Source organism: Apiospora aurea, assembly GCF_038362705.1.
Source record: "Apiospora aurea strain CBS 24483 chromosome Unknown utg000007l_segment0_segment0, whole genome shotgun sequence".
Lineage (NCBI taxonomy): Eukaryota > Fungi > Ascomycota > Sordariomycetes > Amphisphaeriales > Apiosporaceae > Apiospora > Apiospora aurea.
This window is the reverse complement of record NW_027117394.1, coordinates 1,469,649-1,484,354: the sequence shown is the minus strand read 5'-3', so window position 1 is coordinate 1,484,354 and position 14,706 is coordinate 1,469,649. Positions and strand designations below refer to the sequence as shown.

The 14,706-nt window shown below is 57.0% G+C and overlaps 6 protein-coding genes across 6 annotated transcripts; 3 read left to right on the top strand and 3 right to left on the bottom strand.

Moving 5' to 3' along the window:
* Positions 1 to 220: 220 nt before the first annotated feature.
* Positions 221 to 2,363, top strand: PG986_010734 (MFS general substrate transporter; the record flags this gene model as incomplete). Its single annotated transcript, XM_066846956.1, has 8 exons — positions 221 to 266; positions 333 to 392; positions 467 to 480; positions 734 to 807; positions 876 to 1,085; positions 1,154 to 1,449; positions 1,549 to 2,150; positions 2,217 to 2,363. The coding sequence occupies 8 exons, from the start codon at positions 221 to 223 to the stop codon at positions 2,361 to 2,363; spliced, it is 1,449 nt and encodes a 482-aa protein (XP_066696447.1).
* A 1,674-nt stretch (positions 2,364 to 4,037) lies between these two features.
* On the top strand, positions 4,038 to 5,220 carry PG986_010733 (uncharacterized protein; the record flags this gene model as incomplete). The annotated part of the gene is made up of 2 exons (XM_066846955.1): positions 4,038 to 4,509; positions 4,697 to 5,220. 2 exons carry the CDS (start codon positions 4,038 to 4,040, stop codon positions 5,218 to 5,220), a joined length of 996 nt encoding a protein of 331 aa, XP_066696446.1.
* A 565-nt stretch (positions 5,221 to 5,785) lies between these two features.
* PG986_010732 (amino acid transport GAP1) lies at positions 5,786 to 7,310 on the bottom strand (the record flags this gene model as incomplete). The annotated part of the gene is made up of 4 exons (XM_066846954.1): positions 5,786 to 6,661; positions 6,712 to 6,945; positions 7,035 to 7,161; positions 7,264 to 7,310. The coding sequence occupies 4 exons, from the start codon at positions 7,308 to 7,310 to the stop codon at positions 5,786 to 5,788; spliced, it is 1,284 nt and encodes a 427-aa protein (XP_066696445.1).
* Positions 7,311 to 8,588: 1,278 nt separating this feature from the next.
* Positions 8,589 to 10,306, bottom strand: PG986_010731 (GMC oxidoreductase; the record flags this gene model as incomplete). Its single annotated transcript, XM_066846953.1, has 3 exons — positions 8,589 to 9,645; positions 9,692 to 10,004; positions 10,063 to 10,306. 3 exons carry the CDS (start codon positions 10,304 to 10,306, stop codon positions 8,589 to 8,591), a joined length of 1,614 nt encoding a protein of 537 aa, XP_066696444.1.
* A 1,930-nt stretch (positions 10,307 to 12,236) lies between these two features.
* PG986_010730 (aldehyde dehydrogenase) lies at positions 12,237 to 13,739 on the top strand (the record flags this gene model as incomplete). Its single annotated transcript, XM_066846952.1, has 1 exon — positions 12,237 to 13,739. One exon carries the CDS (start codon positions 12,237 to 12,239, stop codon positions 13,737 to 13,739), a length of 1,503 nt encoding a protein of 500 aa, XP_066696443.1.
* A 146-nt stretch (positions 13,740 to 13,885) lies between these two features.
* PG986_010729 (uncharacterized protein) lies at positions 13,886 to 14,261 on the bottom strand (the record flags this gene model as incomplete). The annotated part of the gene is made up of 2 exons (XM_066846951.1): positions 13,886 to 13,967; positions 14,125 to 14,261. 2 exons carry the CDS (start codon positions 14,259 to 14,261, stop codon positions 13,886 to 13,888), a joined length of 219 nt encoding a protein of 72 aa, XP_066696442.1.
* Between the last annotated feature and the right edge of the window lie 445 nt (positions 14,262 to 14,706).

Here is a 14,706-nt window from a genome sequence, read left to right as displayed (position 1 = left end):
TTGGCAGCAACCCTTGGAGGTGGTCTTGATGCTCGGGGTCGTGCCATGGTTCCTGACCTAGATTTCGTGACTGGGTCAGGGAGCTAAGGCAGGCGATCGGCGCAGCATGCGGGCAGAGAACAAAAGGGCGGCTGCTCCCTTTGGATCACGATGTACCCTTGATCATTGATCTTTCTGCTTCTTCGGTTCGTTTTGTTTGGGTAACGGAAGCACAGGCGCCATGTCCAACGAAGAGAAGGTCGCAGTCGCACCGGGCGCGACTGTTGGTATGTAACCCGGTTCACCCCCGAAGATTGGGAAATAAATTGCTGACCGAGTTCGTATTGTGGAAGCTCTCGATAGAGTCGCTTCTGTCAAGAGCAAAGAGGAGACCAAGCTGGTCCGGAAGTTGGGTACGTCACGTCTGCCTCCTTCCCCCATACGATGGCATGGGATCACCCGATTACTTGCGCTGACGCTTTGACAGACTTCTACATCTTGGTATTGACCCTACCCTTCCCATTCCATGTTAACCGGAGTGCAGTGCGGTAACTGACTCGGGGATGGCATCTAGACCTACGCTTGCTTCAGTTACTTCTTCAACTACCTGGGTAAGCAACCACCGAGTCGCAACTGTGTACTGGTGCACAGCTAACCCGGCTATCGAACAGACCGAGCAGCATTCGCCAATGCCTATGTACGATCACCGCTTCCATCACCCCCACGATCCCCGAACTGACAATGGTGGTCTCAGGTCGCTGGACTGAAGGAGTCGCTGAGCCTCACCGGAGCGGACTACAATATCCTCCTGTCAATGGCAACCGCTGGGTGAGTCGATTTCCCCCACCATCCGTTCGCCAACTACGACTGACCTAGCCGCCTCCTTCCGTGTCCAGTCTCTTGGTCGGCCAGATCCCCAATAGCATCATCATCCAGAAGGTCCCGCCGCGCATCTGGTTCCCCTCCATGGTGCTCATCTGGGCGGGCCTTACCATGGCCAGCGCCGGCTGTAAGACCTACGGCCAACTGTGCGCCGTGCGATTCCTCATGGGCTTTGCCGAGGCGAGTACCTATGCCGGCAACATCTACGTCATGGGGTCATGGTAGTGTGTACACCCTCACTCTTCGCCTCTGCTCGACATCCGACACTGACATCTGTCTCTCCCTACTGTAGCAAAACCAGCGAGATTGCCAAGCGAACCGCCATGTTCACCGTTTCTGGCCAGGTGGGCGTCATGTTCGCCGGAGCCATGATGGCCGCCATCTATACGACTATGGACGGACACAGCGGTCTGGCCGGCTGGCAGTGGGTGTTCCTGATCGACGGCATCATTACCTGCCCGATCGCGCTCTTTGGATTTTTTTACTTCCCCGATCTTCCGGAGACGACGCGCGCGCCGTATCTGAACCAGACGGAACGTAATCTGGCGCTTGAACGACTGCCGCCGAAGAGCGAAGATGGGCATAACAGTAAGTGAAGATTGTCCTCGGACTCTGACATTGGTAGTCGGAGATGGAGCCCGTACCTATGCCACGGCACGTTAACGGCAATGGCTAACCTCGATCTAGTCCAAGTCTGGAGCCTCGCCAAGCGCGTCCTCGGCCAGCCCACGATCTACATCTGCTGCGTCTTCTCGCTGCTGAGCGCGGCGCTGCAGGCGATCCCAACGCAGAACCTGATGCTGCTGTACCTCAAGAACCAGCAAAAGGCGCGCCACTACACGCAGGCGCAGGTTAACACGCTGCCGCTCGGAGTGCAGGCTCTGGGCATCGTCGCCGAGCTGGGCGCCTCCCTCGTCATCGATCGCTTCCCGCGGCACCGCGTCTTCGTGGGCCTGACCCTGTGCGCGCTCCAGGCCATCAGCGCGATCGTGTTGCTCGTCCCCACGATGACGCTCGCGGGTCATTTCGCCGCATTCTATCTGGCGGCTACGGCGTACAGCATCAACCCGCTGCTCTACGGCTGGATCAATGTCATCGTGGCTCGCGGCGGCGACGACGCGGCGAGGTCGGTGGTGATCGCGTCCATGGTTGCGAGTGGCTTCTTGCTCTGGACTTTCTGGGGTGTCGTGCTGTACCCGGCCGACGACGCGCCGTATTGGCGGAACGGGTACATTGCGCTGCTGTGCATTATTGTGGCATTGGCGTGCTGGCTGTTCGTTGTCAGATGGGTAAGTCCGACCCCATGGTTCCAATTGTTTGTTTCCCTTGTGTGTTGTAACTAATAATTGCTCTAGCTCGATGGATACACTGCTAGGAAGTACGGTACCGCAGAGGAGCCTATGGTTTCTAGGGATATGCCCAAGGTCCAACAGGCGAGAGGACCGGCGGACGAGGAGAACAGGGATGCTAAGCAGGCCAGCAGTGATGCGAAAGCGATTTGATTAGAGCTGGTAGCATTGTTTGGGGTCTGTTAAGGAGGAGTAACATGCCTCTGTATGGGTCAATAACTTTTGTGGACTTAATCCGACAACACATGTAAGGTCTGGCTTTGTTGCATTTCGAGGCTCGCTTTCTCAAGGGAAAGTTGACGTTAAGCTCAAGCTCTGCTACAGCCAGGATACCACCAACACTGTGTCGTCCAGTGTCGAATACGGCGGTCGCTTCAGAGGGCGCTTCCTTCGCCCTCTCTGCAGGCACGGATTCGATAGCCTAGCTTTCGGAGGCCATTGAATTGTCACTTCTTTCCAAACCGGCCTAATGCCGGCCTGAAACGCCACTTCTTGCACGCGCATCGCATTACCAACTCCGACATTCATCAGCCACACAATACGATGCGGAAAACCACTAGAACAACTCAATAGGATGCAGCAGATATGCCTGGATAAGAAAACTGAACTCAAGTCACGAAGCTGCTGAATTCTTCTCCTTTGGATGCGCATCGGATTGGTCTTTTGGGCGAAGTTGCGATGGTGGACTGGTATTTGTTTGGAGGGGGTTGCGCTGCAGTTAGTGGGGTTGTTGGGCGACATTTGGGGCCCGTTCAGTGGTGCTCACTCACTGCCCTACCGATTTGCCAAGTCTCGATAAACTGATCTTCACCGGACCCAACAATCTGAACTCACCCCAACTTCTCGACGACAAGACACGTCTGATATTCGTTCCCGCCGACGAATGAATCCGCCCCCGGAGCTTGGCTTCAATGCTGGATTTATCGATTGCTCATGGCTCAAGACAAATCGCCATTTGAAACTCGCAGGGTAGTAGATGTGGTGGGGGAACGTGGGCCGACCTTGGTTTGGCTCGAAAACGTCTGGTCTCATCGCGATCCTGTCCTCGTCCCCGTCTCTATTTCCAGACGCTCCTCAAACACTAGCCGCCATGGGGCCCAAGTCGGTTGATCAGCAACCAGCAGATCCGGGACGAACGCGATCGCCAACCATCTGTCATATAGCTCAGATGACTTGCATACATACCAGCGACGGTCAAGTATATGCCTGTCAGCCTGTGATGTGCAGATACCTCCCCAGTCAAAGAAGCACAAGAGGGCCTTTCATTGACCATTCAAACATCGAAAAGGGAGGGCCGCATTTCCCTCGAGCAGCATCCCATGCTGAGAGCTAGTTGGCAGGGGTTTCAAACGAAGACGATGGGAGAGCCTCCACCACACACCACCACACCTGTTGGGCAGCGCCTCCCCGTTCATTCATTCGTTCATGCTTAAGGCATGGCGAACTCTTGTCCCCCTTCTTCATGTGATTTCATTTACTCCAGACTACCTAGCAGAATAAGCTTATGTGATCCGATACCTATGAATTTCATATGCCCTTTCGTCTGATTCAGGCCCGACTTCGTCAACCTTTCTGTCGTCGCCTCTCCCCATCTCACTGCTGTCGCTCTTTTAGCTGAACGCTACACGTCCCCAGACGAAGGAATCATGTGTTGATCGAACCAACCCATCGCAAATAACACCGGTCGAAGTTCAGAGAGACGACCCAAGCTTGGAACTTGCAACTGTCGGCTTCATTCTCGCTATTTACTAAGGGTCCTTCATCTTCGAATCTCTTTGATATCTGTCGCATTCTGCCTTTTCGCGCCCTCTTCCTCGAAATCTCACCATGAAGTACAATCCGATAACGCTCGCTTCGCTGCTCTCGATATCGCTCGCGACTAATGGCTCGCTGGCGCAACCACCACCGCCCGCCAAGGGCGGCGAATTAGGGCCAAGTGCTCAACAAGCTGGCGCAGCTCAACCACCACCACCAGGCATAGTATCGAATGCTGCGGCAGGCAGCGCGGCCCCGCCAGCAGCAGCAGCACCACCAGCCCCCGGAGCCGCGGGACCGGGACCAGCCGCCGCAGCTGGAGGACAAGTGCCGCCGGCGCCACCCGCGAAGGACGCCGGTGCAAAGGGGACAGAAGCAGGGTCGCCCGGGCCGGCGGCTGGGGCAGCAGCTGGAGCAGCGGCGGCGCCGCCACATGCGAAAGGCTCAAACCCCTTGCCAGCAGGGCCACCACCAGCAAAGGTAGCTCTCGGGGCTGAAGCAGGTGCAGCAGCCCCGCCGGCACCACCACCACCGGCTGCATCAGGTAAGTAATACCGAAGGAGCTGCTATTTATTCTATTTGCATCTACGCGCCGACACGAGTTTTCTGTGGGAATCGCGCGCCCCTTTTACCAGTTTTTGCGATACATGAAAGGCCCTACAATCGCTTCCAGCAATGCTCTCTCTTTACAAACGCTACATAGGGTACCGACTGACCATGGTCTTGTACAGGCGCACCAGCACCACCGCCTCCGCCCTCAGGGACCAATGCACCTCCTCCCCCTCCCGCAGGAGGTGCTGCGCCGCCGGCGCCACCGGCTGGAGGACAAGCGCCACCTCCGCCTCCCGCTGGCTCCGACGCACCGCCGCCGCCAGCTAAAGGACAACCTCCATCCCCTCCAGCAGGTTCCGGTGCACCACCACCCCCACCAGCTGGAGGGCAAGCACCACCACCTCCATCCCCGGCTGGCACCGGTGCGCCGCCGCCGCCACCAGCGGCTGGAGCAGGCGGTCTAGGCCCACCGCCTCCGGTAGGCTCCGGCACACCCGCGCCGCCTGCCAAAGGTGGTGCTGCCGGTCCTGCGGCTGGAGGCCCTGGCGGCGCCCCGGGGGAGCAACCCCCGCAACCGGGGGGGCCGGTACCCCTGGGACACCCGCGGCAGGCAGCAGAGTCCCGGGCCAGAGCGACAGCCTGGGCCCGCCCATCGCCACGGGTAACGCGCATACTCAGCGCGCCTGGACTGTTGGTCTCGTGATCGCGCTGGGTGCGGCCGTGATCTTCGGGCACTAGAACTCCCGACCGTTCTCAATGGGTGGCGTTCCTGCTGGGACTGGTCAGTGGGCGGGGTTCGACACTTGTAACAGTGACTCAGTAAGACAAGCGAATGCGCTCTCTTTATTTTGATGTATAGGCACGGTGTATGAAAGAACAAAGGGGTTACAAAGAACATCCCATCCAACATATGATACATGGACTGAACGCACGCAAGGAAATCCGACGTCCCTGCTCTTGAAGAGTTGGCGTTGGCGGCAGACGGAGTTGGATTGGTAACGGGGGTTTTCATAAGGATGTATATACTTATATATAATTCGCTGACGATACTTGTAGATAACCCCATGTGCTTACGAATAAATACGGATCATGGGAATAAGGATATGAATAACGCCTAAAGAGTGCTCCATGTCCTTTTCGCTGCCACCGGTTCCTTACTTGCTGCTGTTGATCTTCCCTTTTCTGATCGGACGAAACAACCCGCCAATGAAACGTAAATGAGGATAGCGACAGTCCATGTTATGTAAGCCAACCACCTAGTAAATCGATCATTCATTCGTTTTATTCACCGTACGGTAGGTACATACCTGCCGCTCGTATGTAAGGAGTGACTGAGTGCCGAACCTAGTAGTACCGACCCCCGACTGCATGCTGACGACGCTCGAAGCCGACCCCCCGTTCTGCTGCTGGTTGTCCCGGAAGAACATCATGAGGTCGAACGAGAGCTCGGCGTTGACGCGGATGGCCTCGCGCACGGCGGCGCGGTCGAGGAGCTCGGGGTGGGCTTTCATGGAGCCCAGGACGACGTCGCGGATGGTCTTGGGCTTGTTGTCGTCTCCTGCTTCGTTCTCTTCTTCCGAAGCAGCTACGGCGGCTACGACGCCGGCGGTCTGCTTGGCGGTCAGAGGGTTGGGAGTGGTCGTGGCGGCGGAGGTTGGATTGGCGGTGGTGGCGTTGGCGCTGCTGTTGTTGTAGGCCTCGACGGCCGCGGCGAGGAAGTCGTCGCTGGACCAGTACTCCTCGGCCTCGGCGGCGAAGCGGGCGGCGCTCAGGGCGCGCAGGCCGGGGACGCCGTACTTTCGGGCGAGGGTGTAGAGTTTGGCGTGCTGGAGGAGGGCGTGTTGGGGTGGCGGGGGTGGGGTGAGAGGGTCTTTGGGGATTGCGGTTGGGGGGACGGTGTGGGCTGCGGCGTTGGCAGTGGTGGATGGAGCAGCCGGCTTCGTGGCTGATGCCGGTTCGGGTGGTGCTGCTGCTGCTGCTGCTGCTGCTGCGACGGTGGGGGCAGTGGCCGTGGGAGATATCGCCTCGAGGGCGTCGGCTGTCAGGGTGCCGCTGCGCTTCTTCTTCTTTGCGGCTTTCTTGCTCGGCTTGGAGGCGGACTCGGTGGCGGGCACGGCTTCGAAGGCTTCGCGCTCGATGTTGTACTCGAGAGTCGTTTGCGTAGGGGGTTGAGGCTGCTGCTGCTGCTGGGTACCGCTGGCGACCCCGGTAGCCAACCCCCATTGGTCGTCAGGGTCTTGGGCGATGGGGTCGCATCGTCCTTGTGGTGGTGGCCATTGACGCCATTGATGCCGTTGGCAGGTGGCTTGGGGACGGCGGCTGTGGGGGCGACGATACGGGGGCTGTACTCTAGGGTGTAGAGGTACTGCAGCATGAGGTCGATGGTCTGGGGGTCGTCATCCGGAATCGTGATGGTGGCTTCTTGGTTCTGTGTGCGGCGGGGGTCTTGTCAGAGGATGTGTCTTACTTCTTGCCTTTTCGACCGGGCGCCGAGAGAGGCTAGAGAATGAAACGTACGGGACCGATCTCCGAGCACAGCTGCGCGAGTCGCCCCGACCGCAGGCATACGATGGCCTTGTGCACTTGGTGCTGGTCATTGCCGCAGACGATCTTGAGATCCGTATACACACCCGAGTCGAAGAGCCTAGTAGTGTCAGGAGATGTGAGTCAGTCTATACTGAGCTGAGAACCAGGGGATGGCTCCATCGCCTCGAAAGAGAGATGGACGAGGGGACGTGGAACGTACTTTTTCAGTGAGCGCAATAGCTCACTCACATGCTGCGACGAAGCCATGGCGCGGGTGGGCAAGCGATGTTATGGCCCTCCTCTCGTTCGCTCAAAGAGACCAGAGTAGGTAGAAACAAGACGCAATAGCTGGACTCCCTTATTTCGGGAGCGATGCCATCCGGAGAGATTTGAGGTGGCGATGAGACCGAGTAAATAATCTACCGATGCTACGAATACGAGTTCCCATCCCGATGACAAGGGGCCTCTAGTAGCTTGATCCCATACCAAATTGACCTCTCATCGAGTGAGGCTGTCCTCGTCCCCGAGAGGTTTGGGTATCAACACCGCAAGCCTTCTGATGCCCTGAGGCTGTCGAGTCCCTGTGTGATAGGTGGCTTCATTTCCAGACGGTCTAGTTACACCACATTGGCGCTGCAGACGGGTAGAGGGACAGCTCATACGCACCCTATCCTCCGTCGAGGAAGCCCAATCCCCATGCTTCCCCCGCAATGCCGAAAATTATCACGCAACACACGGTTACGACGTTGAGGCTCTGCTTGTGTTCAATTGGCAAATCATGCGCGACGGTGTAATGAAGGCCTGATGTAACCAGAGGTGAGGGGGCAGGCAGGCAGAGCATGTGCAGGAGGATGACCGGTGAAAGGATAAACGTGGACGAGTCGGCAACCAGGGAGCGGCGGGCGAATGCAGGGATGGAAAGCAAGCTTGATCCCATTCGCGGACAGAAGACTTGGAATCGGCAGGCTGCGACAACGACCCCAACGGTCATTTAGCCCGGCTTTTGGGGGTCGCGAAACACGAAGAAGAATAAAGCGGTAGAAGTAGAAGCAGGCTGGGACTTTGGGCATCAAGAAGGGTTATTGAAAAGGATGCCTCATCAATTGAACCGTTTCCTGTGGATTTCGAAGACGACGCAATGCTGCTAGGAGGTCACACGACCGTCAGGCCCAAGAGCCAATTGGCGTTTGCCTTGTCCGTGAGTTGGACCAAGATCGCATGATTGACCCGACACCATATAAACCGGGCGTATGGGTGCGGGATGGGTTTACCCAATCAAGACGGGGTTGAATGGTGGGATGCGTAGCTTCTCAAGCAAAAGACCTCGTTGGATGTCGTCTCCTTCAACTAAATCGCAGCCCCTCACATGAAAGCTGACAGCCGGCGGCTCGAGTGCCGATCAAGGTGGAAAGCAGTTGGATATAACACCTATTCGCTATGTATATAGAGAAATTTGGTCGTGATTCTTCAATAAGTCGTTATGATAGACCTTTTCTTTCGTAATGCGCCTCTACTCCTTTTCCATCCCGTAAATAAACCGCGCGCTTAAAGTCTAGCCTTCTCGGTCTTGCCGTCCTCCTCAATGATCAGCTCGGCCAATCGCTCGGCGACACCCAGCACGGTAAGCATGGGGTTGATGCTGGGAATGGTCGGGAAGATGCCGGCATCGCAGATTCGGAGCTTCTTCAGCCCCTTGACCTTGAGGTTCTCATCCACTACGGCCAGCTCGTCCTTGCTAACATCGCCCATCCTGGTTGTGCCGCAGGGGTGGTAGACAGTGTGCGCGGCCTTGCGAGCGTAGTGGCTGAGGTCCTCGTCGGATTGCACGTTAGGCCCGGGAGCGACCTCTTGCTTGATCCAGTCCTTGAAGGGTGCCTGCTGGGCGACCTTGCGGGCGGCCCGCATGCCGTACACGAGCGTGGCGGCGTCGTAGCCCTCGGGGTCGGTGAAGTAGCGGAAGTCCAGGGCGGGCTTCACCTTGGGGTCGGACGATGTCAAGTACAGCCGGCCGCGGGATCGGGGACGAGGGATGTTGGGCGTCATGCAGAACGCGAAGCCTTCTTTAGGCTCGGCGTAGCCGAGACGGAGTGTGTTGAGGGTGAACGGGATCTGGTAGCAATGCATCATGACATCGGCAATGTCGCCGTCCGGAATTCCATCGGGGTTGGCGGCCGACTTCTTAGCACCAGCATTCGGCTTCTCGCGTCGCAAGAAGATACCAGCGTCCGAGTCCATGGTCGTCTGGCCCATAGGGACGGGCTTGTTGAGCTCCCACATGATGATGCTTTCGGGGTGGTCCTGGAGGTTCTCACCAACTCCGGGCAGGTCGTGGACGGTGGTAATGCCGAGATCGGACAGCTGTTTCTTTGGGCCAATGCCGGACAAGAGCAGGAGCCTCGGGGTGTCGACGGCACCGGCGCAGAGAATGGTCTCCTTCTTGGCGGTGATGGTTCGCGCAGAGCCATCGTGTAGGGTGAGGTCGACACCGGCGACGACGCCATCCTTGACATTAACCTTGGAAACCCAGGCGTGGGTCAGGATGGTCAAGTTGGGTCGCTTCTCGTCACCTCGCAGGACGGGGTGAATGTAGGCCACGGATGCACTGGAGCGGCGACCATCATCAGGGTTGTAGCTGACGGAAAAGAAACCAACAGCCTCCCTTCAGAGAGCCGGTGTTGGTGATGGTGTTGTTGAAGTCGTGAATGACGGGGATGTCGAGGGCGCTGCTGCAAGACTTGATCCAATCCTTGCACAGCTGGTTTCGGTGACGTCCATGGACCGGCTGGACAGTGTTTCTCAACTTGTCCATCATTCTCATAAACGTATCGAAGGTCCAACCGCGGGCACCGAGAGACTGCCAGATCTTCAGGTCGTACTCAAACGGCCGGAAAGAGATCAGGGTGTTGTGTGATGAACAGCCTCCCAGAACCTTGGCGCGAGAGTGGCGGATGTAAGAGTTACCTATGATTTGGTCAGATTGAAGTGAATGGGAAGGAGGCGGCGCAGGGACGTCATTTACCCATTGGCTGTTCAGTTGTGCCATAATCATAGTCGAGTTCACCTCCAAGCAAGGCCAGCCATTTCTTGAGGTCGAGGACGCGATCATCCATGAAGTCGCTGGGGCCGGCCTCGATCAAGAGGATCCTTTTTTGAGGGAGGCTTTCGGCTAGCCTTGCGGCGAGGACGCAGCCGGCGGTGCCACCACCAACACAGACATAGTCGTACCGCTCCGAGTCAGCAACGGGAAGCTGTTGGGTAGTCATGTTGCAATGCGAGGAAGTGGAAGCAATAGCGAAAGTGGTATGATGCTTGGGATCAGATAGCAGGACGCTTGTTCAGGCTATGGGGAGCTGAGAGTACAATGAGCGGGATTGATAAGGATAGGCTCTAGGTACAAATACTCTGGAGGCTGCTAGACAAACGGCAAAAGAGAAAAGGAAAGTCGGCGACGAGGGCGATCGGGAAAAGAGTACTTTATTGATAAGCGCGACGCCAAGGAACGGACGGTAAAGCAGACGAGGGTATTATCTAGGAACTAAGCCATGCGGGTTTCTAGGTTGTCGATCGGACGGAGGAACTGGAGGTGGTGAGACGGCACCCCCGTTGCTAGAACGGAGAGCTTCGTGGAGCCAGAAGCAGGAGAAGCAGGACTAGAGGGGCACTCCACATTGAAAACCCTATCACCAAGTGGATTGCCCGCTTCAGATTCGGATCCTAGTGCAGAGGACGAAGGCTAGCGATCGCAGGGATGGCCAAGGAAATGGGAACGCATCGCGGTGGTTAGAAAGGATCCGGTGGGGCAAAAGGTGAAGAAAGGTTGCTGCTGGATGGATTCAATGGATGGCCGTCTGGCGTGGCTCGTTGGCCCTTCCCAGGACTCCTACGGTCCTACCTCAGCCCAAGCCATCGGATGCAAAGTAATTGTGCAGCAAGCTCCAATCGACGCCAGCAGGTTCATTCCGTTCACGTAGCCGCTGCGCATCAGCTGATTCTTATCGGCAAGCTAAGCGGCTGGTCACATATGTAAAGCAGGCCCTCACCGCGGGCGGCGAGTAGGAGAGCTTGAAGTGAGACCTCAATTGCAAGCGAAGCCAGCCGTAGTAAGCTGAGGGAGCTGCAACTGCAGGCTCATTCGGCACGTACGGGCAGGTGCGACGGCTGATAACGGTAGGCCGAAGCCAGAAGAAAGCGGCTACTGTGCTAGAAGGCCGGGAGGTTGATAGCGATAGCCTGCGGCTACTGTGTTTGGCCGCGATAGCCTTAGGACCCTGCATGACAAGAGGAAATGCATGATTGTCTTGGGCGTGTGTGTTGGTTGCTGCAGGAGTACGCCATTGAGGTTCAGCATTGGATCATCTGACTAGGAAAAAGAAAAAAATCCTTTGCACTGCAAAACAGCATGCACAAATTGATTGATCAATCCGACAATTGGATGGGTAAAGATTTCCCTGGCGACTGGATACATGTCAGAATACGTCATGTCCCAGAAATTATCAGTTCTTATTAGGCGGGGCAGTCTAGCGGTAGGCGGGCAGGGGCGTGCAATGGTAGGATCCGTTGAAGTTTGCAAGACAAACTGCGCAACGTACTTGACCACTTCAGAACGGCCCCGTCAAAGTACGTTGTATTGAATGAAATAGAGTTTTGCGTATCGAATCACCCGCTTACCGATGGTACTCCAGCATTTGATCATGGTGATCATGGTGTCGCAATTCAGTAGTCCGAACCGAGAGAGTCTCGACCTTTTCTGGCTCTTCTGGCTCCCTCCTGCTCATCAAGCAGAAACGGCCGTCTTCGTCCCTGGGTTGTCGGTCCCATAGTGGGCCAACTGGAAACGCGCGAGTCGGTGAAAGCCCGAACGTGACCGCTTTCTCTCCACTAAAGTACGGTAAAAGCGGCTGCTACCTACCTGACTAAGGCTTACTTACTGTACCGCGTTGCTTGGCCTGCCTGGGCCCTCAGCCACCAATTGAACGTGCCTAGCAGCCCAGAAGAAGCATCCCCATCCGCCCTCAAGTCCCAACGCGACTCCGTCTCTTTTCGGCTCAACCCTTTCGATTGGATACCCTGTCAGCTAAAGCCACTGGCTAGATACACCTGCTGCCTGCCTACCGTCAGCACTCAAATGCTCCCTTCTTCGACATCCCAACCATTGATCTAACCACCCGGGACAACCAACCAAAGTCCGCAAAGATGGTGCGCCGAGAGCAGGACCGCCACACCTTTTATGCGGGGAAGCCGCAGCCCTCCGCCGACTCCCCCGGCACCTTCAAGACCATCAACCCGTCGACAGCGGAGCCCGTCTGCACCATCCACACCTCCTCCTCCCGCGCCATCGACGCCGCCGTCCAGTCGGCGCAGTCCGCCTTCCCGGCCTGGTCCGCCACGCCGCCCGTGGAGCGCGCCCGCGTCCTCCAGCGCGCCGTCGCCCTGCTGCGCCAGCGCAACGACGAGCTGGCCCGGGTCGAGACCCTCGACACGGGCAAGCCCTTCTCCGAGACGTCCGCCGTCGACATCGTCACGGGAGCTGATGTGCTCGAGTACTTCGCTAACCTCGTCGCCGGCGGCGGCCTCAATGGCGAGGCTTTCCGCCTGCGGCCCTCGGCCATGGTCTACACCACCAAGGAGCCCCTCGGCGTCTGCGCTGGCATTGGCGCGTGGAACTACCCCATTCAGATCGCCCTCTGGAAGTCGGCGCCGTGTCTTGCGGCGGGCAACTGCATGGTGTATAAGCCCAGCGAGTACACGCCGATGCATGCTCAGTATCTTGCTTCCATTTACCGGGAGGCGGGCCTCCCCGAGGGCGTCTTCAACGTCGTCTATGGTGCCGGCGAGGTTGGTGGTCAATTGACGGCTCATCCTGCCATCGCCAAGGTCAGCTTCACCGGCCAGGTCAGCACGGGCAAGAAGGTCGCTGGCGCCGCTGCCGGTGGCATGAAGTACGTCACCATGGAGCTCGGCGGAAAGAGCCCCGTGATTGTGCTACCCGACGCCGACGTCGACCAAGCTGCCGATGGCGCTTTGCTGGCCAACTTCTATAGTACTGGACAGGTGTGTACCAATGGCACAAGAGTGTTCGTGCCGCGCCAGATGAAGCAGGCTTTCGAGAAGGCTGTGTTGAGCAAGATGCAACACGTAAGGGCAGGAGACCTCTTCGACGCGGCGACAAACTTCGGGCCCCTGAGCAGTAAGCCCCATTACGACAAGGTGGTGAGCTATGTACGCCGCGGAATCGAGCAAGATAAGGCCACTTTACTCTGCGGCGGTGTCTCGCAACCATCCGGCCTGCCCTCGGGTCTCAAGAACGGCTACTGGATCGAGCCCACCGTCTTCACCGACTGCACCGACGACATGACCATCGTCAAGGAGGAGATCTTCGGCCCCGTCATGAGCATCCTCTACTACGACACCGTCGACGAGGCGGTCCGGCGCGCCAACAACACGGAGCTGGGCCTTGCCGCCGGCGTCTTCGGCAGAGACATTAACGAGTGCCACCGCGTCATCTCGCAGCTCGAGACAGGTATCACCTGGATCAACACCTGGGGCGAGTCGCCCGCCGAGATGGCCGTCGGAGGCTGGAAGTCGAGCGGTGTCGGGGTTGAGAATGGGCGCCGTGGGTTGGAGGCTTGGGTCCGGAACAAGAGTACGTTGGTGGAGATGGGTGGGGAGGTTCCGACGGTGTTCTCGAAACTGTAGATATTCGGTAGCTGTACTATCAATGTTAACCAAACTCGAATAGCTATTGGTATTTTGGCTCGTAGAATCCATATTCGGCGCATCGGACAGCATTATTTTATTTAATTAGTTTAAACTCGACAATATTCATCATGTATGTTATGCAGTTACAGACACCGAATCTTTGTGAGCTCCGTATTAGGCAACTTGTATGGTTCTTTTGGCGTGATCGTTTGGTCACAAGAAAGCCTATAATGAAGAACGTCAATGCACCAGTATCTGGTAACTCATATCGTGTGAGAAGGGCTCAGTCGATTCATCTAACAATCACACCATGCTCTTATCCCATCCTTGTATGCGCTCTGTGTGCGCAGCAACCATGACCCAACTTCCCGAGGAAGCTTACATTCCATGCTTCGAGATCACCTCGCTCATCTCGGTATCCTCCTCTGGGCTGCGTGCATGACGACCCATGTAGATGTCGTACTTGAGCTCGTACTCGAGGAAGAAGGCTCTCTTGTAGGCGTCGAGGTACTTGACCATGCTGTAGCCGGGCGAATTTTCGGCACCGGCTTGGTTCTTGAGGAAGTTGTCGCGGGCCATTGACTTTTTTTGTTCTTTTGCTTTTCGACTCATACCAGCGCAGGCCAGCAGAAGCAAGTGACTCAAAACCGAGCAAACTCAACATATATCGACTCAAAAAGGAGGTATTATACCCCAATAATACCCCCAGACTCTAAAGTCCTCCTTGCTACTCTATTTTAACCCGAGAATCTGCATTTCAATTATCACGCATGCAAACAACAATATGCTCACCATTAGGTTCAAACATTTGACAACCTCCCTACTGACACCACGGGCGGTCGTCGGTTTGATCGGAAGCCTGCCACGGGTCTTCCTGTTCGTCTGGCTCCTGCTACTGGCCGGACAGCTCAAGTACGATATCTACCTGGGTCGATGTGAGAGGCGCAACCCCGAGGAGGACACC